General features: G+C 37.1%; 2 protein-coding genes across 5 annotated transcripts; one reads left to right on the plus strand and one right to left on the minus strand.

The window, feature by feature from the left end:
• Positions 1–5,496: 5,496 nt before the first annotated feature.
• ost4 (oligosaccharyltransferase complex subunit 4 (non-catalytic)) lies at positions 5,497–6,651 on the minus strand. Of its 2 annotated transcripts, XR_005007529.1 has the most exons (3): positions 6,515–6,651; positions 5,758–5,902; positions 5,497–5,604 (listed from the first exon to the last, which is right to left on the minus strand). XR_005007529.1 is itself a non-coding variant. In XM_036577173.1 (2 exons), the coding sequence occupies exon 1, from the start codon at positions 5,899–5,901 to the stop codon at positions 5,788–5,790; it is 114 nt and encodes a 37-aa protein (XP_036433066.1). In that variant the 3' UTR covers positions 5,497–5,604; positions 5,758–5,787. The 2 variants fall into 2 exon arrangements, 1 of the variants encoding a protein (XP_036433066.1); XM_036577173.1 differs by lacking the exon at positions 6,515–6,651 and having other exon boundaries at positions 5,758–5,901.
• LOC118812299 (flap endonuclease GEN homolog 1) lies at positions 5,935–27,991 on the plus strand. 3 transcript variants are annotated; one of them, XM_036577171.1, is made up of 14 exons: positions 5,935–5,975; positions 9,116–9,303; positions 9,940–10,144; positions 10,663–10,839; positions 14,407–14,517; positions 14,627–14,700; positions 15,862–15,947; positions 17,639–17,789; positions 17,985–18,021; positions 18,123–18,203; positions 19,847–19,977; positions 20,138–20,199; positions 21,121–21,270; positions 26,509–27,991. In XM_036577171.1, exons 2-14 carry the CDS (start codon positions 9,143–9,145, stop codon positions 27,756–27,758), a joined length of 2,676 nt encoding a protein of 891 aa, XP_036433064.1. In that variant the 5' UTR covers positions 5,935–5,975; positions 9,116–9,142; the 3' UTR covers positions 27,759–27,991. The 3 variants fall into 3 exon arrangements, with proteins under 3 accessions (XP_036433064.1, XP_036433063.1, XP_036433065.1); XM_036577170.1 differs by lacking the exon at positions 5,935–5,975 and adding an exon at positions 7,069–7,296; XM_036577172.1 differs by lacking the exon at positions 5,935–5,975 and adding an exon at positions 8,761–8,815.
• Positions 27,992–27,999: the final 8 nt, after the last annotated feature.

The following is a 27,999-nucleotide window of genomic DNA, read 5'->3' on the forward strand; positions in this document are numbered from 1 at the left end:
ATAGTTTTTATATTTACAATAAATGATTCCTGAATGAATAATTAAAAGTAAATCTGATTTTTAGTAACATTTAGCAACACAGTAAGATTTGAAAATAAATGTGTAAATAATGTTTATTCCCCAACTTTGTATTTGAGAATCTGTATGTTGTTGTCTGGATAAGTCTTTTGAATCTAATTATTAAATATTTTACAACATATAGTACTAGTAATTTTAAGGCATTACTGCAATACATTGACATTGACAATACATTGAGTTTTTTTTTATTTGCTTTGTTGGTTCGCTTGCTTAGAGTTTACAAGGAAAACATTATAATTAAAAGGCACAGTGGGTATCACTATCACCTACATTTACAGCATTTGGTCGACGCTCTTATCTAGAGTGATTTATGATTTGATCATTTTACACAGGCAGGTAAGGGAATGTTAGGAGTCTTGCCCAAGGACTCTTACTGGCATAGTGTAGGTTGCTTGCCCAGGCAGGAGTTTGATCCCCAGTCTACAGTGTAGAAAGCAGGGGTGTTACCCAGTACACCATACCAACCACACCTCACAGCAAGAAGGACCTGAGTTTGCTACTTTTCTGTGTGGAGTACACCCATGTTCTCTTTGTAGTAATAACTTTACAGCTTTTAGAGGTGTTGAACTCTTTGGACATCTGGTTCGTATCTCCACCAGTGTAAGTTAGAGTGGAGCATTTCACATCAAAACGCTATGAATCACTTTGTTTACATCTTGAATGTGTTAACATTTAGCAAAATTGGTGGAATTGCCCTTTAATGTGTTTGTGCAATTTTTTACCCTCCCACACCTACGAACTTCTCTTGTCTGTCTTGTATAGGTGAGGAGCCTTGCTCAAGGTCACTTCAGTCACGTACCCTGAGCCAACAGTACATGACTGAAGTGCTCTTGAGCAAGGCACCTAACCCCCAACGGCGCTGCAGATAGGGCCGCCCACCGCTCCGAGCAAGTGTGCTCACTGCCCCCTAGTGTGTGTTCGCTAGTGTGTGGGTTTCACTGTACAGACAGGTTAGATTGCAGAGGTGAATTTCCCTGTTGTGGTACTAATAAGGGTCACTTAATCTTAATCTTAATCTATATGTCTGACATGATCAGTAGTCCACTAGATCTTTAATGGTTTAAAGTTTCTTTTTTAAGTGACTCCTGGTCATCCCTTTCCAGACAACTCCACTTTCTTATCTGTTGAGTACAGCAGGTAATATTGTAGTTATGCATTATTCAGTTATGCGTTAAACTATATTCATTAGCTTCTTTGTTAGAACCTCATTTGTAGCTCCACCTTGCTGGTACAAAAGTTGGAGACCTTATCTGTTAGTGCACAGTTTGTGTTAGGTGTCCTCTAGACCTTCATTGGTGGTTGTTTTCTGAGCCACAATTGGCTGGATAATGAGGTAGCAGTAACACTGAGCAGTAACCTCCAGCAACACCATGTCTGATACCCTCGCACCAGCACCACTACCATGCTACTACTGCATTAGGCTCTCTAATAATATCTGACCAATGATGAAGCAACTAGGAGGCAACAGATAGACTACAGTCTGAAATTGTACACCTTTGTCGTGGCCTTCTAAGATGAAACTCCAAGTGACTGATGAGTGTAAGTATAAGATGGATGTTTGTAATAAATGGTTGGTGAGTGTATTTTGAGAGCAGTAAGCATGTATGTAGGAATTTTGCTTTTGCTTATGTGATATTATGTGAAAACCTATATCACCCAGATGAAAAAATAATTGCACCCCTAAACCTAATTACTGGTTGTGCCACCCATTGCAGTAACAACTGCGGTCAAACATTTGCAATAACTTGCGATAAGTCTTTTACATCACTGTGAACCACTCTTTTTGCAGAATTGTTTTAATTCGGCTACATTGGAGGGTTTTTGAGCACGCTGCCTATTTAAAGTCTTGCCTCAACATCTAAATGAGATTCAAGTCAGGACTTGATTTTGAGCCATTCAGAGGTGAACTTGCTTGTGTGCTTCATATCATTGTTCATATCAACTGCGCTTAAGCTGTAGGTCATGAACTGACAGGCAGACATTCTCCTTCAGGATTATCAGAGAGCAGAATTCATGGTTTCATCAATTATGACAAGTCATCCAGGTCCTGCAGAAGCAAAGCAGCCCCAGACCATCACACTACCACCATGTTTGACTGTTTAAATGTTGTTCTTATGGTGGAATGTGTTGTTAGCTTAATGGCAGATGTAATGGGATCCATGTCTTCCAAAAAGTTCCACCTTTGATTTATCAGTCCACAGAATATTATCTCAAAAGTCTTGTTGGTCACCTAAATGTTTTTTGGCAAATGCGAGACAAGCATTTCTGTTCTTTCTGGTCAGCAGTGGTTAGTATATCGCAACTCTCCCATGCCATTTTGCTCAGTGTCTCTCCTAACAACCCTTATTGGGTTGTTTTGTGCCCTACTTGATGAGTCATCAATATGCTTTTGGTGAAATTTTGATAGGCCGGTCACTCCTGGGAAGGTTCACCATTGTTCCAAATTTTCTCCATTTGTGGATAATGGCACTCACTGTGGTTTGCTGGAGTCTCAGAGCTTTAGCAATGGCTTTGTAACCCTTTTCAGACTTGCAGATTTTAATGACTTTATTTTGCATCTGTATTTGAATCTCTTTAGAACATGGCATCATGTGCTGTTTTTTGAAACTTTCTAGCTGGCTTCACATTGCCAGGCAGATTCTGTTTAATTGATGATTAGATTCAACACGTCTGTCTGGCAACAATCATGCCTTGTAAAATGAAACACAATAGTCAATTGAATTTTTTGATCTATTTTACATGTTCAACTTTTGACCTCCCTTTTTCTGCATTTAAGGTAAAAGAAATTATGTTAGGGGGTGCATATTTGTACTGTTTTAGGGAGTACCATGCTACAACCCCAATTCCAAAAGAGTTGGTACACTGTGTAAAATGTAAATAAATGTAAATAAAAACAGAATGCAATGATCATATTTTATTCAGAATAGAACATAGAACACATGTCAGATGTTAAAAGTAAGACATTTTACCATTTCATTGAAAACATGAACTCATGTAGAACTTTATGGCAGCAATGCATGTCGAAAATGTTGGGAAAGGGCCAACAAAAGGCTGGAAACGTAAGTGGTACTAATAAAAAACAGCTGGAGGAGCAATTTGCAACTAGCTCACATGACTTGGTATAAAAAAGTGCGAGCTGAGTTTCTCAACGTAAAATTGCGAAGACTTTGGATATCTCACCAACTACAGTACATAACATCAGAGAATCTGAAGAAATTCCTGTATGCAACGGTCTGCCTGCAGTCCAGACCTCTCACCAATAGAAAACATTTGGCGCATCATGAAACGAAAAATCCAGCAAAGAAGACCCAGGACTGTTGAGCAGCTAGAATCTTACAACAGACAAGAATGGGACAACATTCCTTTCCCAGAACTCCAGTAATTGGTCTCTTCACTTTCCAGATGTTTACAGACTGTTGTTAAAATAAGAGGGGATGCTACACGATGGTAGACACGGCCCTGTTCCAACTTTTTTGAGGTACATTGCTGCTGTCAAGTTCTAAATGAGTTATTGTTCTTCATGAAATTGTAAAATGTCTTACTTTCAACGTGTTCTGTGTTCTATTGTGAATAAAATATGGTCTATGAGATTTGCAAATCATTGCATTCTGTTTTTACATTTATTATTTATTACACCCCCATGACCCAGAAGGATCAGCAGCTTAGAGAAAGTGTTTTTGTGTGTACATTTTACACAGCATCCCAACTTTTTTGGAACTGTGGTAGTATGTTTGCATGAAACTAAAGAATCTCAGCTTCCTGCAGTTTTAACAGAGCAGTAAATAGCAAAAAGCTCTAGTCAAACAATTGCCTTGTGCCCCAAAACTGCCTTTGGAACTATCTTGCTCCTTATTTCTAATGTACCATAGTTTCTTTGCATAGGCATATCTTCCTGCAATATTTCATTCATCTAGACCTACACTTTTCACATTCAGTTAATGTAAATGTTGACACATACCATGTGTGGGTGGGAAATTAGCTTTTTTTTGGAAACAGTACCACTTACTTAAAATCTGCAATTTTGCAGATGCCACTTCTGCCACATTCTGTTGTGTGTGCATGTACTAAAAGGTGGGTTTGATGTGAGTTGCTGGATATTTAACTACAGTATTAGTTACTTCACCCAAAAAAGTTAATAATGATATCAAGCTAGGCCCTAATAGCTTTCATTCATTATTAGCAACATTTATGCTCATGGTGAATTATCCCATTAATGTAACGTTCAAATATAGTGTATGTGCAGAGGTGTGTAGAGTAGCTTAAACCTATATTGTTACCTGTATTGTTACTTTTGTGAAATAATGACTCTGGTAAAGATAACTTTCCAAAAACAACTTGCATAGAAGTACAAAAGTAGCAGGTCAAAAATTCCTTAAGTACAAAGTCCCGGTGGAAATTCTTAATACAACCAGCACCTAAGAAAAAGAAGTGTGTTAGGCACTGTCTCTGTCTCTTTTTGGATTATGTTGGTCTAAGATACAATGCTGAAGCTCCAAAGTCAGAGGTCTGACCAATCACCAAGCAGTCCAGAAGCTCTCCCCAATGTATCAGAAATTAAAAACAGCAACAGGCATTAGTAAATATTAATAACGAAAATTTAACTGTGGAAAAGGTAGATTATTTGCCTCACAAATATACTTGAGTACAAGTAAAATTATTATTATTTGAAAATGGGAAAGTACACACACATTTTCTAAGCCACTTATCCTTCTGTATGTAACCAAGTGTTTAACTCACTTCTGCGTATATGTGTAATTGTTAGCCTTTGATAGTGTTTAATTTATTTTATATAGGTCTTGATTTTTAAAAATTAACACATTTCACAAATATCCAGTGAACACTATGTGTGGTGCTTCAGTTCCACCAGAAGGATCTGTATTGCTTTTTCCTTTTGATGTTGGTATGTCAGACTCCAAGCAAAATTATCTGGGCAAACGTTTAGAGGATAAAACTGAAAAGCATCAAGCTCATCAAAAGTTGGGTTAAGTGAGGCAGCAAATACAAACAATGACTGTGGTTTCTAAAAATTTAGGCAAACTTTTCCTCATTCTGTACTCTGACATCAGACATGGCTAATTACAACAGCAGACATGGCTAGTTATGTTAATGGTTCCACACATCTTAATCAGTCATGGCCAGTACCTGACGCTCAGAATCGATTAGACAGGTTTTTTTTTTATATGCATTTTTGTGTGATTCAAATTCCCACCTCGTCCAAGATCTTTTCAGACATTTGTGTCTGAAGCTGTTTACATATCTAAATGACTAAATCCTTTTTCCCTTGTTTAACATGCATTGTTGTATCAAAGCCTTTAAAATGCACCTGCTGTCCTAATTACCTATGGATGGATTGTACAGAAACACAACCATCAGTTGTTTTTTCAATAACTGTTAGTATGTATTAACAACACAAGACCATACATTTATAAATTTATTAACATTGTCTTACAAAACATTCATTTACAGACTGCATCATCTTCTTTCTCCTTGTCAGTGGTCCCTGTGACCGCCAATCACAACCTGAACCTACAGGGGAAAACAATTATAAACATTATGTCTTTTCGATGCAGGCATATAATCTAAATAATAAATTCATAAGCCTGGACTTTATGACACGAACACAAAATTGACTGCAGCTCTCTGCAGACATGACTGAGGAGTTTGCCTCGAATACTTTACCTTAAGAGTCGCATCCATGGGGGGGGCGAATCACTCAAGTTTCTTTGGATTGTTCACAGCCACGTAGTGGTACAACACCACCAGCAGGAAGAGGGAGACTCCAAGCACGTTGGCGAAAATGGCCAGCTGTACGTCGGTCACCATACTGTTTAAAGAAAACATAAAATGGCCATGAAATACTGGTAGAAATGTGAAACTGATTCAACACAGCAAAGGAAGTAAGGAGGATAACTTTCTTTGTGATAGACAGCTCAATGGATTCACCACTGATGTAAATGTTAGCTCACATCTTTCTGGTTTTGAGCCGTGCAATTGAGTACAAACAATGCTTAAGTCTATCGACATAAAAATGATCTAACCACAGCTGCATGGAGTGAACCAGAAAGACAGAGACTACAATAGTAAGAACTCATACATCCCAACTCCTATACGAGAAGAACATATGGAAAGCGAAATTTCATCCACTGTGGAGTTCTTTAATTAGCACAGCTACCACTTAGCTTACCCAATTAACCAGTGAAAATGTCAATACTTCAGTATACACGGTAAAGCAGCTATGGCTTATTTCGAGAAATACCGCCATTTAGTTCCATATTTCAAAGATGGGCAGAGGCTAAATTAGACAGCTAAATTAGCCTAGCTATCCCATGGAGCTACGTCAACGCCTTCAAAGAAAAGTTCAAAACATCCGAAGAGACAAAATAATCACAAGGATAGAAACTAACTACAATAATCACGAACATTCACAAACACTTACATTGAATGTTGACGCCGATTTTAATCTTTAGACAGGCTTGCAGAGCAAACACCACCAGTCCTCAGTTTAGCTTAAGCCAGCTAACAGCCACTGAGACACGTCATCATGCAGCTCAATCATGCAGCATTCAAGACACTTCAGATTTACTGTTTGCAAGTCTTCGGCTTGCACCACACTGAGATTATTCGGTTCATATAACGCTTTACTAAAACGGGTTTGTACGTCATGACAAACTGAAAATTGTATAAACTTGTTACACATGACGAAATAGGAGAAAATATTGTCTTAAATAACACTTTAAAATGCACGATCAATTTACATTACATGCATGGACTTTATTTTTTGTGAACAAAAAACACGGCAGTGGAATAGAGTAACTTATATCACAAATACAGCACCAGTGATGGAAATAAGACGTTGAGGGGAGGCTGAAACTGGATACAAAACAGTCAGATGCAAAACCCTGCGCTCCCCGACACTAGGGGCACATGAGGTGAATATTTGCATTAGGAATGAGCCGCCGAAAAAAAAATGCAGCGCCGAATTCAAACAGTTCGTTGGGAAACGTTAAACCAGTTTAGCTATTGTTAGCAAGTTGAGTTCGCGTGAGCTTATTCTTTAATTGTAATGTAGTGGGGCGTGTGTGAAGCATTCTGCAGATGGTGTTATAAACGTAACCTAAACTACAATACAGCTAAACAGACATTGCTTCGTTCGTTATCTACAGTTAACTTAGTGCTTTTGTCAACACACCAGCAAAATATTGTTGGATATCTATCTAGGTAGGTGCGCTTTTGTAGTTAAACGGTTTACATGAAAAATGAGAAGCTGTAATACACTCTTGAAAATATAGTCTAAATTGGTAACGTTATGCTTGTCTGGCTTTACACTTGACTTCTACTAGCACAGTGCTGTCAAGCCCATAAGTTACTTACTTTACTTCTTAATAATGGTCTGTGTCTGGAACCATTTCTGTTGTAGCTATGAATGTCAGCTATCTGACTAACCTAGCTAGTTTCTAAGGTTCTAAATAACATTAAAGCACCCGTGTACCTCACAGAACGTCTGTCTGTTTGTTCCAGCACGTGATCTTAGATCTGCAGATACTGGCCTTCGGCAAATACCTTATAAAGAAAACATCGAAAGGCCTATTTCTGTTATAATGCTTCTAAATTGTGGAATCCCACCTTTTATTAGATAGTAAAGTTTGGTATACACGTTTAAGAAACATTTGAAAATATAACATCTCTTTCATTTAGCGTTTGATTCTACAAACAGTTCTTTGCACCTGTAAATTTTTTGTGAGTGCTGGAGCAGAACTGATTAGTTTAATATGCTTTTATGTAATACTTTCTTCCCTTTAATTTATCAGCTGTTTGTAAAGCACTTTGAGCTACCACTTGTATGAAAAGTGATCTATGAATAAAGTTCATGAAATTTAAACAAGTGATCATAAAATTTTAGCTGACGGTTTACTCAGTGCTGCTCTCAAAGCAAGTCAGAGCACTAAGTTAGAAACTTTTTTTCATAAGCCCCATGATATCTCAATGAATACATTCACTGCTTTCATTGATTTACATTTATTTGACTTAATTCAAAGCACTCAATTGACATTTTCTTTGTCACTGCATAGTGTTAGTGTAAAATTTGACTATAGAAAATGATTGCAGTCAGCTTAAATAATTACAATCGTCTAATATAATTGAGATTAGGCAATGATATAATAATTGTGACAGGTCTAGTTATTATTAATATTAGTTTTAAAAGACAGTTTACTGTTTTTGAGTAACCCAGTGATGAGCAGTGTATAACACTATTGATCTTTTGTGACACTGTGGATTGCTTTCTTTGCAGATTAGCCTGTCCTCAGATGGGTGAGCTAAAATGTTTGTAATTGCTTCTTTCTTAAAGGACAGTGAAACCCTCTGGAGGCAGAGTTTAATAGTGTACTGCTAAAAAATAAAATAAAATTAACACACTTTCCCCCCATAGGCCAAATAGGCAGTTTTTTCTGTGATTTCATAAAATGGAAGAGGCCAACCTGCAAGAAAACGGGGTTTCAAAATGCAGTTTAAAAGTCAAACATGATTTTATATCTTTCAGTGCTATTACAGCTTACAGTTATCATCATGTGAAGGTATCATTGAAGACAAACCAACCAGCACTTTTAAGCATAGTCTCGTAGACTAAATTACATTGTCTAAGACCAGGCTTGATGTATCCGGAAAACACTTAATACAGTGGTTTCCAGTCTTATCCCAAGAACTGACACCCGGGCCTGTATACGAAAAGATTCTCAGAGTAAGAGTGCTGATCTAGGATCTAGTCCTGTCATAGTAAATAAAATCCTAGTTAAGTGTGAATATAGGCCCTGGGTCAACAGTTTGAGTTGCTTGTTGATGATAGTGAATGTGTAATTGGGGTGTGTTAGCTGTTTTAAAAAAAAAAATGTAACAATGCTAAAGAATTTTGGACCATTCATCAGGAAATGTTCACACAATATACATGGCAGCTTGTGTTTCCAGATAGTGTAAAAATAAATTAATAACTGGAAAATGGTTTTGGTTAATGTTTCTGTGTTTATTTCTTTATTTTTATCAGACGGGGTTACCTGTTTGCTGGTCAGTCATGGGAGTGACTGAGCTGTGGTCAATTCTGACTCCAGTGCGAGAGTCTGTGCCATTGTACAGTCTAACAGGAAAAACTTTGGCTGTGGATCTGAGTCTTTGGATCTGCGAAGCCCAACATGTCCAAGCCATGTTGGGCAAAGTCACAAAACCTCATTTGCGGTAAGAAAGAGGAATTTATTCAGAGAGAGACATTGGCTGTCTCCAAATGCTATTCAAGTGTATAAAGAGATGCAACTTGTTGAATTTTTTTTTGCCATTTTTTTTGGATTAAACTAGCTTGATAGCAAATTCTTTTTTTTGAGTATTGTTAATATTTCTATTATTATATTAACATTATTATAATTAGTTCTAACTTAGTTCTAAATTGATGCAGTTGAATCTCCATCTTTGGATCCATACATGCATCCGATTGATCTGTAGGCCATTCAGTTGTTTAAAAGCCCATATCCTAGATTTTTCTTTTCCCCTGAGGTCCATTTATAACATTTGTGTGGTTTTATAGACCAAAAACATTCACTACTTTTTAGATGACCATTTTCCAACCTCTCTTTAGCCCTTAAAATTAAACAGGCTTTTCTGTTACTATGCCTTTTTAGAATGATACAATGACCTCTGTATTGTGCCTCATTTACATACTACATCACACTTTTATTTCCAAAAAAGTGAGAAGAGTAAATTTTTTTTTATGATACAGGCCCTTTAACAGTATTAATGTAACTTATAGGTGCAGTCTTGTTAACCATGTTTGTTTGCAATGGTTTTAGCTTAATTTGCATATTTTTTGCTGTTTTGCAGCAATTTGTTTTTCCGCACGTCTTCTCTTCTTCGAATGGGTGTGAAGCTTGTGTTTGTTATGGAGGGAGAAGCTCCCAAGATCAAAGCAGAAACTATGAGCAAGAGGACAGAGATGGTGTTCTATAGTCGCAAAACCAAGAGTTACCCTAAACCGGCTTTGGACAAAAACACAGGCAGGGGGCGCTTTAAGGCTGTCCTTAGAGAGGTAAACCTAAGAGTGTATTCTGTTTCAACCCCTAGTAGTTCTCTGTGTGTACAGTGTCAACTGTATAATTGGTAACCCTGTCATACACAGAGTCTAATTCATTAGATCCATCTTGTATCTACACGTTATTGGCAATTTTATTAGAAATGCCTACCATACTTGCATTTTGTACAGTTATTGACTATTGCCCATCTGTTACTGTGGACTTAATAAATCCTAAACACCACTCCTAGCTTTGGTGTAGTCACACCAGAACTACATACGCTACCACTGCCACTTTGGTTTCTGGTGGACCCGTCTTATTCATGCATAACAAAGTCACTGAGTATTTTATTAATATTCATGTTCTGGGTTGGAATTAAGTCTAAGATTAGTTTTCTTATCTAAAACATTTAAATTGCTAAATATTCAGTGATTTACTTTCTCTCTCTCTCTTTCTCTCTCTCTCTCTCTCTCTCTCTCTCTCTCTCTCTCTCCCTCTCTCTCTCTCTCTCTCTCTCTCTCTCTCTCTCTCTCAGTGTGCTGAGATGTTAGACTGTCTGGGTGTACCGTGGGTAGCTGCAGTGGGCGAAGCAGAGGCAATGTGTGCTTTCTTGGATGCACAGGGCTTGGTGGATGGCTGCATCACTAGTGATGGAGATGCATTCCTGTATGGAGCTCAAACTGTTTACAGGAACTTCAACATGAGCACAAAGGTAGTTGCGTAATATTCTATGCTTAATATTCTGATACATTTACAACTGTGATTCCTAGCTCTAGCTTTGGAGTGCCCCTGCTCAGTTAAGAGATACAGAGAGTGAAAGTCACAGTACTTATTCAGAGTATTTTCCAGTCACAAACACAAAAGTTCACTTACTTTTAATCACATAATGAGCAAGTACTTGGAAGAAACGGGGCTGTTCACCAGAGAACAAAGAATTATCATGCTGTATTTCTTTGAGCTTCTTTTACTGTACTTGTGAAAGAAGTCAAGTCAAAAATCAAAGTAGACCGTTTTGCACCTATGCTGAAAGATGCTAGATGTACTAAGACATTCCACTGCAGTCTATAGATTACTCAGTACTTGATCCTACTTGATACATTTTTACTAGGCATTTTTAGCTAGGCAATTTTGACTTCTAATCATTTTAATCTTAATTTTATTTAACAATATTGTACTTGATTGTGGTTTAGACTACTGTGCCCATTGCCTAATAACTATTTATTAGCTGTTCATCAGTACTATTCTCTGTGTTGAGTTGTCACAACCCTTTCCTCTCCATCTTCTTCTTCTACTCTATTCTCTGCTTTTAGCTCTTTAGCTAGTATGGTCTCTAAGTGGGTTATTATAAATAACTAAAACTATTACTACAACCCCAATTCCAAAAAAGTTGGGACACTGTGTAAAATGTAAATAATTGTAAATAAAAACTGAATGCAATGATTTGCAAATCTCATAGACACATATTTTATTCACAATAACACATATCAGATGTTGAAAGTGAGACTTTTTACCATTTCATGAAAAACATTAATTAATTTAGAACTTGATGGCAGCAACACATCTCAAAAAAGTTAGGACAGATTCAAGAAAAGTCTGGTAATATGTCAACATGATCCAGAAACGCCGCCATCTTCTCTGGGCCAAAGCTCATTTAAAACGGACTGAGGCAAAATGGAAAACTGTTCTGTGATCAGATGAATCAAAATTTGAAATTCTTTTTGGAAACCACGGACGCCGTGTCCTGCAGACTCAAGAGGAGAAGGACCATCCAGTTTGTTGTCAGCGCACAGTTCAAAAGCCTGCATCTCTGATGGTATAGGGTTGCATTAGTGCCTATGGCGTGGGCATCTTACACATCTAGAAAGGCACTATCAATGCTAAACAGTATATAGAGCTTTTAGAACAACATATCCAGACAATTTTTCTTTCAGGGAAGGCTTTGCATATTTCAGCAAAACAATGTTAAACCACATACTGCATCCAGCACAACAGCATGGCTTCGCAGAAGACAAGTCCGGGTGCTGAACTGTTCTGCCTGCTGTCCAGACCTTTCACCAATAGAAAACATTTGGTGCATCTTCAAACGAAAAATCCAGCAAAGAAGACCCAGGACTGTTGAGCAGCTAGAATCCTACATCAGACAAGAATGGGACAACATTCCTCTCCCAAAACTCCAGCAATTGGTCTCCTCACTTCCCAGACGTTTACAGATTGTTGTTAAAAGAAGAGGGGATGCTACACAATGGTAGACATAGCCCCATCCCAACTTTTTTGAGATGCGTTGCTGCCATCAAGTTCTAAATCAGTTAGAGTTTTTCATGAAATGGTAAAATGTCTTACTTTCAAAATCTTATATGTGTTCTATGTTCTACTGTGAATAAAATATGGGTCAATGAGATTTGCAAATCATTGCATTCTGTTTTTATTTACATTTATTTACATTTTACACAGCGTCCCAACTTTTTTGGAATTGGGGTTGTAAAATGAAAAATGAAAACCTGCACTGAAAAATGTGCTTGTTAACTGTAATAAAAATAAAAATGACACTTTTCAAAAACACAAAAACTAAAACTTTCCCATGAAAAACGAGCTAAAATGAAATAGAATTACTGAGAAAAAAACATTTCTCTTCAGTGTATGAATGAGCGTTTAGTACTGGAACTTTTCTGTGTTCGGCCGTCTTTAAGGAAAGCTGGAGCCGAGCCAAGCTAAGTCTAGTGCTGTGTTAATTTTATTCTAACCTTATTAAATACCTGCTATCTCAGTGTTCATCATAATACTAAACACTAAATCTGAAACTAGATAAAAACTAAACTTTTATACTTCAGTAAATAAAAACAGAAATAAAAACATTAATGTACTTTTAAAACTAACCAAAACTAAATTGGAATTAAAAAAACAAAATTAAAACACTAAATAAAATTAAAAAGTAATAAAAATTTCAAAACTACAGTAACTTTGGTTTGGCGCAAAAAAGCTGTCAGCCCGGGTTCTGCTTAGAACATTTACATTTACTTTTCAAAATGCATTTGATTAATTGTTGTCTGAATGAAAGCTCTGTCATAAATATTAAATCTTTGAAGCTTTTGACATATTTTTGATAATGACTTTTGGCAGTTTAAATACACTCTGTCAGTCACTTTAGCTCTCATAGATTGAACAAATTATTAGTTACCTATCTTGCATAATTGGACACAAACTCTTAGCTAACACTCAAGAACCATAGGCTCCTCTAAGCAGCTGGCTGAGGATCTGAAAATGCAGGATCTGAAATTGATGCCTACTGTGCAGGAGGAGGTTATAGAAAGATATCAGAGCATTTCCAGCTTGCAATTTCCACTGTCTGAAATGTCATTAAGAAATGGCAATGAAGGGAACTATGAAAAAAAAGTGGGTTATTTCAAAACAGGCAAGACAGCAGGAGGTAATTGAGGGTCTGCTGCAATTTTATTTTGATTATTTTGATTTTACCAGCTGTTAAGTGCGGGGGTGGATGTTTTGGGGTTATGTGGCAGTCAGTAGCCCAGGAAACATTGCACGTATAGGTGGAAGACTGTGACAAATTTTGGAAGAAAATGTGACAGCCAGTGAAAAACTTTGAGCTGAAAACAGGCTTCTACAACACTGATCCAAACTGTACATCAAAGGGGACTGTTCTTAAGGGCTGACTTAGTAGGATGTCCGAACATTTGCACATACCACAATTACTACGTTAGATTTTCCATTCTTTAAAGTAAAACAAATATAAAGTAACAATGCATTAACATTTGCAGAATTTTTTAATAATTATTTTACACTTATTATTTTTTAACAGTTTGCTGCAGATATTTGATGTACTACTTATCGCTTTAAAAATCAATAAAATATGCAGTGCATATACTACCTTATGAGTTTTGCATCCTGTAGTACATTGAATGTATTGATTGTCAAGATGTAACCCTCATTAGAGACTTGTATGTGGGGCCACCCTTCAGTTCCTTACTCCCATAACTACAGGACCTATATATTTGTTTTATAGTAGTTACAGAATAATATGTCCAAAGATTACAAAGTATAAAATAAATAATAATAAGCTTGCAGTTTAAGGGTAAAATTTGATATGTTATTCACTTCTCTATCCTAAAGACTCCAAGTCATGTGTCCATAGTTTTGTCCAGCTACAGAGTTCCTAGAGAAGGCTGGTTATTCCTTCAGACTAGCTTTGTATTTTAAATGGTGGATTTATCATCAGTTTCTCTTTTTTTGGTTTCTAATCCAAACATTCTCCACATCTTCCCAGGACCCTCAGATAGACTGCTATAAAATGTCTAGAGTGGAGAATGAGCTGCACCTGAAGCGTGAGACACTTGTGGGCTTGGCTGTGCTCCTTGGCTGCGATTACATTCCTAAGGTATGTCTTCAACTACATGTGTTTTTAACCTTGGATAGATATATGCTGAGTGATAACCACTTATAAGAGAAAAGTATGAAAGCCAAGTGCTTCTTTTCTGCTCTTCTAGGGCGTTGCAGGTGTTGGGAAAGAGCAAACTCTGAAGTTGATACAGAATCTGAATGGACAAACTCTTCTTCAAAAGTAGGTACACACAGGTATTCTTAAAAGGGTTTTTAAAGCAGTACTTCACTCAAACATGGTCAGGTTGCTGATCAATGGAATCTAGTGGGTTAGAAGACAGCTGCTGCACAAAGCAGGTGGTTGTGTTTAGATCATGCTCAACTGCAGGCTTGTTGTGGCAAAGCAGATGCACATGCACACCTAAAGCCACAGTTAAATGACTCGAGTTTTGCCTTGATGATAGCAGCGATTTACAATCAGTGAGTCAGTGCTCGCTCTAGTCTGCAGATTTTGGGACAATCAGAGTCGATGGCTGGGACAAAATTGTGTTTGAGGGGCACAGAGGCACAATTGCTTGCCCTCCAAGCCTGTTGGAGTATGTCAATTACATTTGATTTCATTTGGAAACTGGACTGGAAACTGGATGTAATTTGGACATAATCTAGATTTAATTTACATTGGAAAAAGTATTTTCCCTGTCAAAGTATTGTAAAATGTAATGGGCAGTACTCATTTTTTGAGTTACATGCATGCAAATAAACCACAGATAAACTGTATATTAACACTGCTTATATTACTGTAATTTCACATACTTACTGTAATTGAGAAAACATACTTTTACTTATTTAACAGGTTTTGTGTGGCACTTCTGCTGTCAGACTTGTTAGTTTTTTGTACAGTGTAGACTCTATATTAGTGGATTTCATAAATAACCAATGTAATTTTAAAGCGCAAAAGACCCCTGTTTTTCCATGTTTCTTGCTATCATTGTCTCCTAGAAACTGGACAGCATGTGTTTTTGTGCAAGTTTGGTGTTTTGTGTTCAGTTCAGCAAAAAGTTACATGGTGGATAGTGTGATCCCTGTTTGTTTAGTGTGTTTTTCACTTGCCATAAGAGTCTAAATATCAGTTGAAAAGTATAAGTTACCTAGTCTTTTCATAATGTGTTAGGAGTATGTTGTAAGTTATGTAATGTATCCGTGTAGGTGTGATTGTACTGTAAAGTTTTCTTATCTTGGAAGATTTAGGAGAATGATCATCTGTAGAGCTCAAAATTGCTCTCATTAATCATCATAAAGCTTGACCGATTTATATATATTTTTTTTTTTTAGTGAACAGAGGAAGTCCAATAAAATAATGACCCAGCAATTTTGACTTACATTGTCCTTTGTAAATGTAAAGGTTCATTGAGTGGAAGAGAGATGGCTCAGAGACTCTGGAGGTTGCTGTGAAGAAGGTCAGCCACTGTCTGGTGTGTCGTCACCCTGGTCAGTATATGAATGTTTTGGATTCATTTTTGGTTTATGGTATTTTCAGTATTATATGGAAAAGCATAACTGGCATTCTTATAGCAGCATGATCCTCACATTTTAATAAAATACAGGACTGCAAAAACTGATAAAATGATTTATTTAGATAGCTCCCATTTTATTAACAGGGTTAGGGTTAGGATTAGTACCTGGGTTAGGCTTAGGATTTTTGAGTTGGTTTTGGGTTGAGGTTAGGGTTAGGGTTTGATCTAGGTTTAGGGTTTGGGTAAATTAAAGTAAATATAATATATATTTAGCATAAACGTACGTTAAATGCAAGCTAAGCATCTATGACACATTTACAGAGGGTCCTCCAAAAAAAAAATGATGTAAAGTAATTTATCTCTGCAGTTAGCCTCAATGAAGTCCAGTATTTTCAGTTACCATCCAAAACCTGCTTCAGCTAAACAGGACCTTAATGAATTCATGAGGTGTGCCTCTGATTGCATTTAACAAATCCATGCAGTGGAATGCAACTGGAGTGCAGCAAGAAGTCAGGAATCAAACCTGCATTTTTTTAACTATTCTAACTGTATACACCGATCAGGCATAACATTACGACCATACGTCCTTGTTTCTACGCTCATTGTCCATTTGATCAGCTCCACTTACTATACAGTACTTTGTAGTTCTACAATTACAGACTGTAGTCCATCTGTTTCTCTGCATACTTTGTTAGCCCCCTTTTACCCTGTTCTTCAGTGGTCAGGACCCCCATGGACCCTCACAGAGCAGGTACTATTTGGGTGGTGGATCATTCTCAGCATTCTCAGTGACACTGACGTAGTGGTAGTGTGTTAGTGTGTGTTGTGCTGGTACGAGTGGATCAGACACAGCAGTGCTGCTGGAGTTTTTAAACACTGTGTCCACTCACTGTCCACTCTATTAGACACTCCTACCTTGTCAGTCCACCTTGTAGAGACAATAGCTCATCTGCTGCTGCACAGTTTGTGTTGGTCATTCTCTGGTCCTTCATCAGTGGTCACAGGACGCTGCCCACAGGACGCTGTTGGCTGGATATTTTTGGTTGGTGGACTATTCTCAGTCCAGCAGTGACACTGAGGTGTGTAAAAACTCCAGCAGCACTGCTGTGACTAATCCACTCAGACCAGTGCAACACACACTAACACACCACCGCCACGTCAGTGTTACTGCAGTGCCGAGAATGATCCACCACCCAAGTAGTACCTGCTCTGTGAGGGTCCATGGGGGTCCTGACCACTGAAGAACAGGGTAAAAGGGGGCTAACAAAGTATGCAGAGAAACAGATGGACTACAGTCTGTAATTGTAGAACTACAAAGTGCAACTATATAGTAAGTGGAGCTGATCAAATAGACAATGAGTGTACAAACAAGGAGGTGTCATAATGTTATGCCTGATCGGTGTACATATTAACAACTTATTAAACAAATAATTGCTACATTTTACTGTGTTTGTTTGTTGTATGTATTTGTTATTTTCTGATGTTTTATAATTTTTTACAGACAGAAACCAAGATCAATTGTTTTGAACTATTTCAAGGCTTTTTGCACAGTACTGTATTGACATCAGATGGTCGAACATACTTTAAAAACAAGATGTTTATTGTAACATGATTTTGTAGCCTGTTTCCTTATGCATTGTTTTTTTTCTCTTCTGCTTGCACTAGGTTCTGCTAAATCTCATGAGCGTAGTGGCTGTGTGTTCTGTGACAGTAAGCAGTTCTGCCACCCTCAAGACTATGACTCCCAGTGTCCATGTGATTGGCACTGCACTGAGCATGCTCGCCAGGTCTCCTCTATTGAAAGTAACATTAAAAAGTGAGTTAGCATTGCAGTGTACAAATATCTCATGTCTAAAAATCTAATGTAAAAAGCCAAGCAGTAAAAGTGAAGTCTTTAAAAGTAACCAAAACAATTACACTGTTATTAGTACTATTACACACTTGCTTAAGAATAAATATTATTAATTATGGTGTTTTCAGTCTTTAGAATTCTAACAGTTTCTGTTCACAGGAAAACGCTTGCATGTGACAAGTTCCCTTTCTCAGAGGTGAGTCTATCAGTATGATCCAGTGTAGTGTAGCCTAAAACTAATTTGATTTAGACCATGTGGTCCATATAACTTACTGTGAAATTCATCTTGACTCTCAGATCATCAGTGAATTTTTGGTTCCAAAGGACAAAGCTGTTCATAGTTTTAAGTGGAGGAAACCCAACCTTCTCCTCATGCAGGTACCAGACTCTATAACCTGGCCCACAAGTACATTTGATTTTGGTCTGCCAAAAGTTGCCTTAAATACTTCATCTCACCTCACCTCACTCAATTTTTATAGAACTTTTTTATTTAATATTTTAACAATTTTGTAAAGAAACATAGTCTAATGTAATAAACTAAAATTACAAAAGAAAATCAATAATCTTTAACACCACATAGTAGTCTCTTAACACAACACAGGTGAGACAGCACGTAGCTACTGGTTATGAACTAATGACAGAAATGGATAACAATCATAACAGGCAAGAAGAGCTGTAATGAAGAATACATTTTTAGAGAATTTAAAGACAAAACGTGTTTGCTTGCTTCATATGTATAGAAACCATTACAGAATTTAAACATTTGTCAACAATATGAAAGATACATGTTACAAATTTATCCACATCTGCTAATGCTGTGCCTTTTTTGCCTTTGGCCCTTGGCCCATCACAAATATTATACTCAGAGACAACATTATTAAGCAACACTGGAATGGAAAAAAAAACTATAGAGCCATAGCAAAGACCTTTAACATCTCTGTCACTACAATTGGTTCGATAATATGAAAATAGAAATTTCATGGAACACAACTAATCATTCCAGACAAGTAAGCCTTGCAAGATTTCACAACACAATCTCAGACTCATTTTATGGACGGTAAAAAAAGAAGCCAGCAGTCATTCGAAAAGAGCTGCAGGATGACCTGAAAGCAGCAGGAAGAGCAGTTACACAGAGAATAATAAGCAATAGACTGCACCACAATCATCTCCACTTCAACACCTCACACAAAAATCCTTTGCTTAAAAAAAAAAGAAGCACAGAGATGTGTGGCAAAAATTTGCACACGTGGATATAGACAAATCAGAACTCTTTTGAGACAATATACTCTGGTCAAACAAAACAAAAATAAAACAACAGATTATCTTTGGAGAAAGAAGGGTTGCGCACATGATCCCAAGAACAACATGCACACAGTGAAGTATGGAGGTGGAAGCACCATGACATAGGGCCGCTTCTCTGCAAATAACAGGGCTACTACATATAATCGAAGGACACATTAATAGAATGATGTACAGTGAGAGAGGAGAATTAAATCTCATCGGCCAAGAAACTGAATCCTCTGAGAACATGGACGTTTCAGTAGGACGATGACCCCAAACATGCAGCCAGAATGACTCAAGGTTTCTAAAAAACGTTTCTAAAAAAGAAGGTGAAGGTGTTTGCATGGTCTTCACACTTGATTCTTATTGACAATTCATGGTGGAGTCAGATTGGAACCATGCAACCTTTGGAAATTGAAGAGGGTTTGCCAAGAGGAATAGGCCAAAATTAAACCACAATGCTGCAAAAAGCTAACTAGTTCTTATTGAAGATGTTTTAAAACTGTGTTTCAAGACATCTTCTTGAAAAGTTTGTACACACAACTTTTATAATGAATAGCCTACATACTTTTTGTTCATATTTAAGTCAAAAGACTTTATTTGTAAACTAGAAGAAATATATGCACTGGAAATATATTAAATAAGAAAAACAAAAGTGTCTGAATGCAATATGTCTAAATATGATGGAGCTTCTACCCCAGTGTCTTGTATTTTTTTCTTTCATTTGTTATATCTGTTAGAAGTTTGCTCTGGACAAGATGGAGTGGCCTAAACACTACACCAGTGAGAAGGTCCTTGCATTGATGACTTACACTGAACTTATGAACAAAAGACAAGGAACAGAAATTTCAGAGCAGATACAGCCCATTCGGTCTGTCTCTACTATATGCTGTATATACATGCTGCAATATTTTTAAAAAGTTTAGTTGTTGTAAATGGCTAAATATTTCCTGAAATTAATTAATGTTATTGTATGGTCCCATATCACTATTACATATAGTCTCAGTAATTTGTATAACGTGTCCAAACAGAATATACAAGCGCCGCATAAGAAATGGCATCTCCTGCTTTGAAGTTCTGTGGAGGAAACCAGGTGAGATTACACATTTCCTTTGTCTGGAAAGTGGTTATTATCTGAGAAGCAGCTTTTCTAAATAATCGTTATGTCTGAGCTCTTGGAGGCGTTTAATATTTGACCGCTTAAGTCATTGATTGTTGACGTGTATCATTGAAAGTACAGTTGTAGACCTGATTTGCAAATTTTAAAATCCAATCTGTCCTTGTTTATTTGCAAACAGAGCTGTTGTTCTGTAGCAGTAGAAGTGTGATGAATGTCACTGCTGGTCTTGTTAGTGTCTTGTTGTGAAGAGAGATGTGAGGAAGGTGTGGGTGTTGTGATTTGCGGGTCACAGGTGACGAAACAAATGTATCACCCTGAAGTGCTAAACTTGCTTCCTCTACACGCTCTGAACTTTGAGAATCCCCTCCTCCATGCTTGGACAATAGCCCAGAAGTTGCTTAACAAAGATTTTTAATGAGATATGCTAAAAGATTATTGACAATGAATGTTTTGGTTCTTCCTTGCTGAAACAAAACACATAGCATTATATTATGTTAAATAAATTCTCCAGAATCTTTTATCTTTTTCTGCTGCATCTATAGAATATAATAAATTACAGTGAACAATGCTTTCTCTGTAATAAACAGAAAATCCGTTGATTTAAAACACACTAACTTGTTTCTAACGTTTCTACCTTAAAATGCTAAATAATTTAGTATAATTAAATATTAATGGTAATCTTTCTTAAGTTTCCTATTTTGAAATTTGATCATCACTTTTCAAATAAAAGGCATCTGGATTTAAATTTTATTTGAGCTTAAGGTTTTGTTCCTAGAGCTATTTGTCTGTTTAGAGCATTTTTTTTTTTTGTTGCTTTCTTTTGAGAAATCATGATTTATAATATTCTGTTGTATATTTTACACTGATATTTCAAACCCTTGTGTGGTTTTGCAGATCATTATGTATTTCCTGAAGACAGTTCTCAACAGGAGCCAGATGTTGTGAGGACAGTGGAAGAGGAGAACTTGTTCTCTATTGCATTCCCACACATCGTTCAGCTTTTCCACAAGGAAACAGCAGAGGCCAAAGACAACAAATCAAAGAGTATGTACTTTTTTTGGTCCTTCATTCACACATTCATCAGTTCGCATTCAGCATTTTTATTTTAATGTCATTTTTAAAATGAAAATGCCCAAAAAATATATCAAGAATTCTGAATAAAGACATAAATGACACATAATATTATTGTTTATAAATAACAAACTACTGTAATGGATATAAATGAAAAATAATGTACTGTAATAGGTTATTTGCATTTATTTTTTTGTAAAGTTTGTAAAGTTTATATTTGTATTTTTTGCAAATCTGCATGGAGATTTGGTCTCCATTTTTTAAATGTGATGAATTCTGCATATATATTTTTTCAGTTTAAATGAAATAATAATAACTTAATTCTTGATGTGTTCACCTTTTTCTGTGATTTTAGAATCTTTCCTCATTCTGAATCCTTCTAAAATATAATAGCATACTAGAATCAATTAATACAATTACTTGCAACCAGATTGTTTTATTATTACAAACATCTTTTTAAAACACAGATTCCAAATTTTAAACAGTAGTGCATATGCACAGATTCTGTGCATGCTCTAATTTCAGTAATAAAAATGATGTCCATCAGGTGAAGTGGAAAGTACATAAAACAGGTGCTTTTAGTTTTGAACTGAAGAAGGCATTTTTTCATTGTCCTTTTGGAAAACAAGTTACATAAATGTTTAGGGTAAATAATGGGAAAAATCTCTCTCTCTCTCTCTCTCTCTCTCTCTCTCTCTCTCTCTCTCTCTCTCTCTCTCTCTCTCTCTCTCTCTCTCTCTCTCTCTCTCTCTCTCTACTGATACAACGCATGAACCTTTACCTTGTTTGATGTAATTTGGCTGATGAAAGTTGTGGCATTCTTGGGAAACTGTGACCCTGGGAGTTTTTGGGGTGTTTTAAGTAGATGTGGTTTTCCTTCTGTGTAGATGCTGAGATCAAAGCCTGTGGCTGTAGATGTGACACTCTTTAGGCTTGGCTTGCTACTCTCTCACACTTACACAGTCAGATCCCAGCAGTTCCTTCACACTCAAAACACTGTGATTAACATAAGGTGTGGCACCACGGTTAATGCACATTTATCCACATTCCATTGACCTGTCACTTGTTCCTTTCTAGTCCATATTTAGAAGTATACACATGGCTTTAAAGAGAAACATAATGTAATCTGATATGTGCTGTTTGTTTATTTTTGACAGTTGAGTGTTCCCTGCATTATAACAAAAAATGACCTGATAAAATGTGTTGTCGATGCATCTCGATGCATCTTTTTTTCTATATAGCATTTATATTTTCTCACTGTGAGCTCAAGTTTCGAGTTCAAGTTTCAAGTTTATTTGTCATTTGCACAACATGTCAGGACATTTATGCATTGAAATGCTTGTGGTGAGGCTAATCACTCTACAGAAAGTAAATAAATAAAAATACAAGAAAAACCAACTGAAACATTAAATACACACGAAATATATGCAGAATATAGAGACAATATACATTTTAAAGTGACTAAGTGACTCGGTGTTATTGTTATTTAAAGTGACTTGGTACTTTTAAAGCAAAGTATTTGTAATGATCCATAATGAACTTCCAATATCTTTTTTAATAAAACAAATGGAAGTGAACTAGAAGGCTCTCATTCAGTGCTCTTGTTTGGAGCACGAGAAGCAGCTGCTACTCATGTGCGATAAAATGCGCAGTAACGGTGAAATAAGATCCAGTGGCAGTGGATGTCCACGCAGCACATTACAGCTAATGCAGTCACTTGAAGATGACTAGTCACTAGAAGCTTAACTTAATGAACAAATTTTTAACAAAATTAATGAATGTGTTAAATGTAATGAATGATGTTGCTTTTTGTATTTCTACAAAGAGACTAAAGTGCAGAGGTGCTCAGTTCCAGTACTGCAGGGCTGGAGTTCAGCACAGTTTGCTGATTTGCCTGCTGAAACACACCTAATTCAACTAATCAGTTATTACCAGCTGTAGTAGATGTGAGGTTTGGGCTGGAAATCACAAAACTGTGTTGAAGACTAAAGTATGTGGTTTTCATCTGAGCCATAATACTAAATAAAGACATGTCTAACAAAAAAGCATTTTACAGTGCCATGTCTTTGATGGAAAAAGTATAATGAGAGTATGTCAAATGACTAATGAAAACTCTTTTATTGGCAAAAACCTTAACTAAATGCTTTGTTTAGCTATTCATCGGTTTTATGTAGCAGTTTCCCCATTGAACCATATAGAATTGTTTCAGACAGTTTTTTTAATGTTTTGCTTGATCAGCCTGCTTCAGGTCACACCACTGCATTGCAGTGAGACTGATGACAGGCCTCTGACATGGCTATCCTAAAAAAACAGATTTTTTTTCTGCCCATTTCTTGTTGATTTACTCCTGTGTTGCATGTCCCAACCTCTCTGGAGTTTTAGATCATAGACACACACCCTGGAATTCAAATAGTAATCTACCATAAACACTACTTTTTTTCAGTGTTTACTTATAGTAGGCTAATGAACACAGACATTATCAAGTGTGAGGAATCGGTACAGATCTTTTATGTATTACCCTAGGGTTTGTTTTCACTTGTTTGAGGATTCTAAGGTGTAACCCTGCACTCATCTTTGTAGGATGCCCATGCCTTGGTGAAGCAGCCAGAGGGCTGGACTTATAATTGTCAGATTTAAGAGTGATAAATGCCAAAACCTTTAGAAATCCTTTTGTAACCTTTTTCTAACCTTAACATTCTCTTATGAGCTTTATCATTTCTTCTGAGGTTCATTTTCAGCCATACTGCACTTACACAAAACTCGTAAAACAAAACATTTTTTTTTTTTTTTAATGTCAGTTAGGGCTGATAGATTTATTGTTTAAGGTCAAAATTGCAATTTAGGAGAGTGCAATTTTCAAAACACAAGAGCTGCATTCTTTTATATAGCATACATTATCAAAAACGTTAATTAAAATGTTACATTTTCGTGTAGAGAAGTTGAACCAATCAGTCAGCCAACATCACAACTACAACTTACTGGCAGTCTGGCATACTACATTCAGGGGTCAAGCCTCAAGCCAGAAAAAGTGAACATTGTGATCTTTTTTTGCCAAAAGAAAAAAAAAACAGTCTTGAACCTTAATTTATAGAAAATCACACAGTTTGAATTGCAGTTGCAAAAAAATCGCAATTAGATATTTTCTCCAAATCATTAAGCCCTAATGTTCAGGGGTGAACTGATTGGAACAGATTACTCCAGTTACCCTCTTTAAAGAGATTTATATAGCTTTTCCATCAATGACCTTAATTGTTTAAACAATTTGTTTGATCAAGATATGCAGTGAAAAATGTGTATATTGTTTGTTAGCCAACCCAATCCCCAATTCCCTATAAAGCTCAAATTCTTAATTTCTTAGAATGTATCCAGGGTTCGTACAGGTGCTTGAAATCCGTGAAAATGCTTGAATTTTAATGATGTATTTTCCAGGTTTGAAAAGTGCTGGAATTTTGGATAAAGTGCTTGAAAATGCTTGAAATTATACCTGCATTTCTCTCACAACAAATAGCCATCTGAATGAATAGTTTGGTTGTTAGCTGGAGAAATAAAATAAGTCGCAGTCTAAAATGAAAACTGCTCCACCTGGGCTCGCTTGCATGTCTGCGTGTGTGATAGTGATGGGAATTTCAGCTTTTTGGTGAACCAAGATCATTTGGCCCGGCTCACCCAGTAGTGCCAACTCTTTTCTCTGCGCTGTTGCGGCTTCACGGCAGAATTAGATTTTTAGGTAAAAATAAAATAATCCTTCTTTGCAGGAAAATAAAGCTCTGCTGATCATTCAACACAGTTAGAACGATCAGGTCTTAAGCACTGGAGGTAATGTGTATCTGCTAATTCACCCTTTAACACTGAAGGTTGGTGCGCAGACCTCTGGTCACCACAGCAATGCATACAAGTCTCCCTTAGCTAGTAGCTCACAAAAAGGCAAAGAGAAAAAAAAAAAGAGGAACATCGATAATTTAGAGACTAACGAAATTAATTGCATTTATAATCACTCCAGTTGGTTTCCTGATATGTTTAATCTGCAGCGAGAAACTGTCAAACACAAAAAAGCCACGAAGCTGAAGTCAGCTTCTTGTTTGAAATTTTCCGTTCCACCTTACATGGTGCAGCAGTTACATTCTGGCACCTCGGGCAGAATTTAAGGTGGAACAGAAAAATTTGAACAAGATGCTGGGGAATGAGAAGCTGACTTCAGCCTCATAAAAAGTCCAACGTTAAGAGACATTTTACAAGAAGCTGTTCTGCTTTTGTTGAAAAGTTTCCTGCCAAAGATACAAGGAGGGCGGCTATAGCTGAGCATAGGTTTAAAGCAAAGTAAGTCTATGTTTCATATTGTATATGTTTTTGCTTATACTAGTACATTAGCACATACTGTGTCGTATTTACAGCCAAGATGTTAAAATGGACATGAAATGTTGTGGCTCACAAGATGGTTTGATTTTTGTTGAACGGACAAATTGGCTCTTCTAAATGTTTGGGCTGTCGACCTCTGACTTAAAAGACCTGGCTCAAAGAGCTCGTTCGCGACCCATACACCGCTAGCTAGTGTGTGCCTGCAATCTGCCAGTCTGTTTTCAAGTTGTAACTAGCCACTATTCCTATTGTTTTGATTGGCACAATACTGTAGAAAAAGGTTATAGAGCTGGTTGACTGCCTACCTCAAAGGTGAATGCTATTATTTTTGATATTTTCAGTAAATAATTTATTGGAAGTGAAGTTATTTGTCGAGTGATTTTTTGGGGTAATTCTTTTATCCTGACTCAGCAAGGTTAGATAGCCAGGAAAGTCTACTTACAAACAGGTGACACATTTTGAAACAACAAACATATGTTTTCCTTTGATTTCTTATCCTTCTGCTATTACCAAACACAATTCCGGTTGTTCATAGCATAATACAATCTCTTTTAATGTGATACAAAGTGAATTAATTATTTTGAGTATGTATGTATTTGTATAAATATGTAATTTACTACAGCTGTAAGGTGCTGGAAAAGCTTGAAAATGGACCTTGAAAGTACGTGAAAAGTTCTTGAATTTGACCTTGGAAAAGGTGTATGAACCCTGTGTATCAGTTCTCTGCAATTAAATGGTTTATGAAAATGGACTCTGAAATGTAGTATTTCGTGCTAGTTTTAAGCAATATTATGGCAATAGAAATCTGGGCACTTTTAAGAAATATGTCTGTGTGCTTTAATTATCTGTCAACAGGAAAGAAAGCACCAAGGGCACAAAAGGAGAAGCTGGCAGATTCCCCTGAAGTAGTCTTTGATCTCTTTGCTCAGATGTCTCTGCAGACATCTACAGAATCTGAAGCCTCAGCATCTTCAGAGATGGTCTTACCCAGCATAATGACTCTAGAATCCACAACCGACCAGTGCTCCACTGCTACACTTGATGCACCACAGCCCTTTCAAGAGCCCGCAAATCAACAGGAGATCCAGCCAGAGGTTCTCTCTTCCCCCTGTGATACAGGCACATATTCTCAGGCCCAAAGCTCCCCTTCTGTATCTGGTGTGCTTGATGAGCTGCACTTGAGCAATATTGACTGGGATGCTTCATCTTTCACTGCCTCCCCATCTCCTCAGCCTCAGTGCTGTGTGGCTGATCTAAGACTAGTGAGAAAATCGGATGATGGAGCCAAAACAGCAGACTCTGGCTCAGCTACTGCTCTTGGGCCAGAAGATGGAGGATCAGCAGTTCCACAGGTTGATGGTCTCTCTGAATTTCCACTGAGGGAGAGGGTCATTATGATGAACATAATAAAGTCTGCTGACTCTTTGAATGAAGGAGAACGCTCAACCAAGACCAAAGTTCACAATATTGATTTTGACATGAAGAATGCTGACTTAGCTAACACTTTCCACCCATCTTGCAAATTACTATCTACGAATCACGACGTTCTTCTCTGCTCACAGAGTCAAAAATCAGAGCCTAGTATACTTAACCCCTGTGCGCCAGCTTCAAAGGAAAAAAACGTCTCCACAAAAGCACAGCAGCCCAAAGAGTGCCTCCCTCAAGTGCGACCAAAATACACATTTGCTAAACCGAAAGACTCTTTAATCTCTTCAGTACTGCCTCAGAGAAGTTACTCTGACTTCAGCTATAAGAGATCACCTAGTGGCACTGCCCAGATAAACCAACAGAGTTTGTCTAAAAGAAATGTTTGTATTAACCAGGGTTCTTCCAGTGAAGACAGTGATGCAGAGAATCACCCTGGAAAAGATCAAATGAAAAGCAAAGTCAAAGCCAAGGCCAGGTGCGAACCACTTATCGCTCAAAAAACTGTTCTAGCCCCTCACCTGACTAAACCGGACAGACTCAGTACGTTTCCCATAGAAGAGCAGCTAAATATGGTACACCCCAATCAGGCTTCAGACTCTGAGGAAGGTAATTCCAATGATTTGATGGATAGCCCTCGGCCACTAGCAGAGAGGTTAAAACTTAAATTTATTAAGTAAAAAATGTGCATTTTCTGTAATTGTTAAGCCCAGAGCACACTGACCCAAAACCATGTTACAAACCCAAACATCGAGTTGGTGTGTCATACCTGTGTGAGATTGGGAATCAGAATGTTTTGCATTCACTCTGGTTCATTTGTGTTCTCAGTTCCTCTTCTGGAACAGTATAAAGCCAAATACCAGCAACAGAATATTGGTGTGTGTTGGGTTAGTGTCCCATGATATTTAGTGAAATTCTGTA

This window comes from Colossoma macropomum, unplaced genomic scaffold, assembly GCF_904425465.1.
Source record: "Colossoma macropomum unplaced genomic scaffold, Colossoma_macropomum, whole genome shotgun sequence".
In the NCBI taxonomy this organism is placed as follows: Eukaryota; Metazoa; Chordata; class Actinopteri; order Characiformes; family Serrasalmidae; genus Colossoma; species Colossoma macropomum.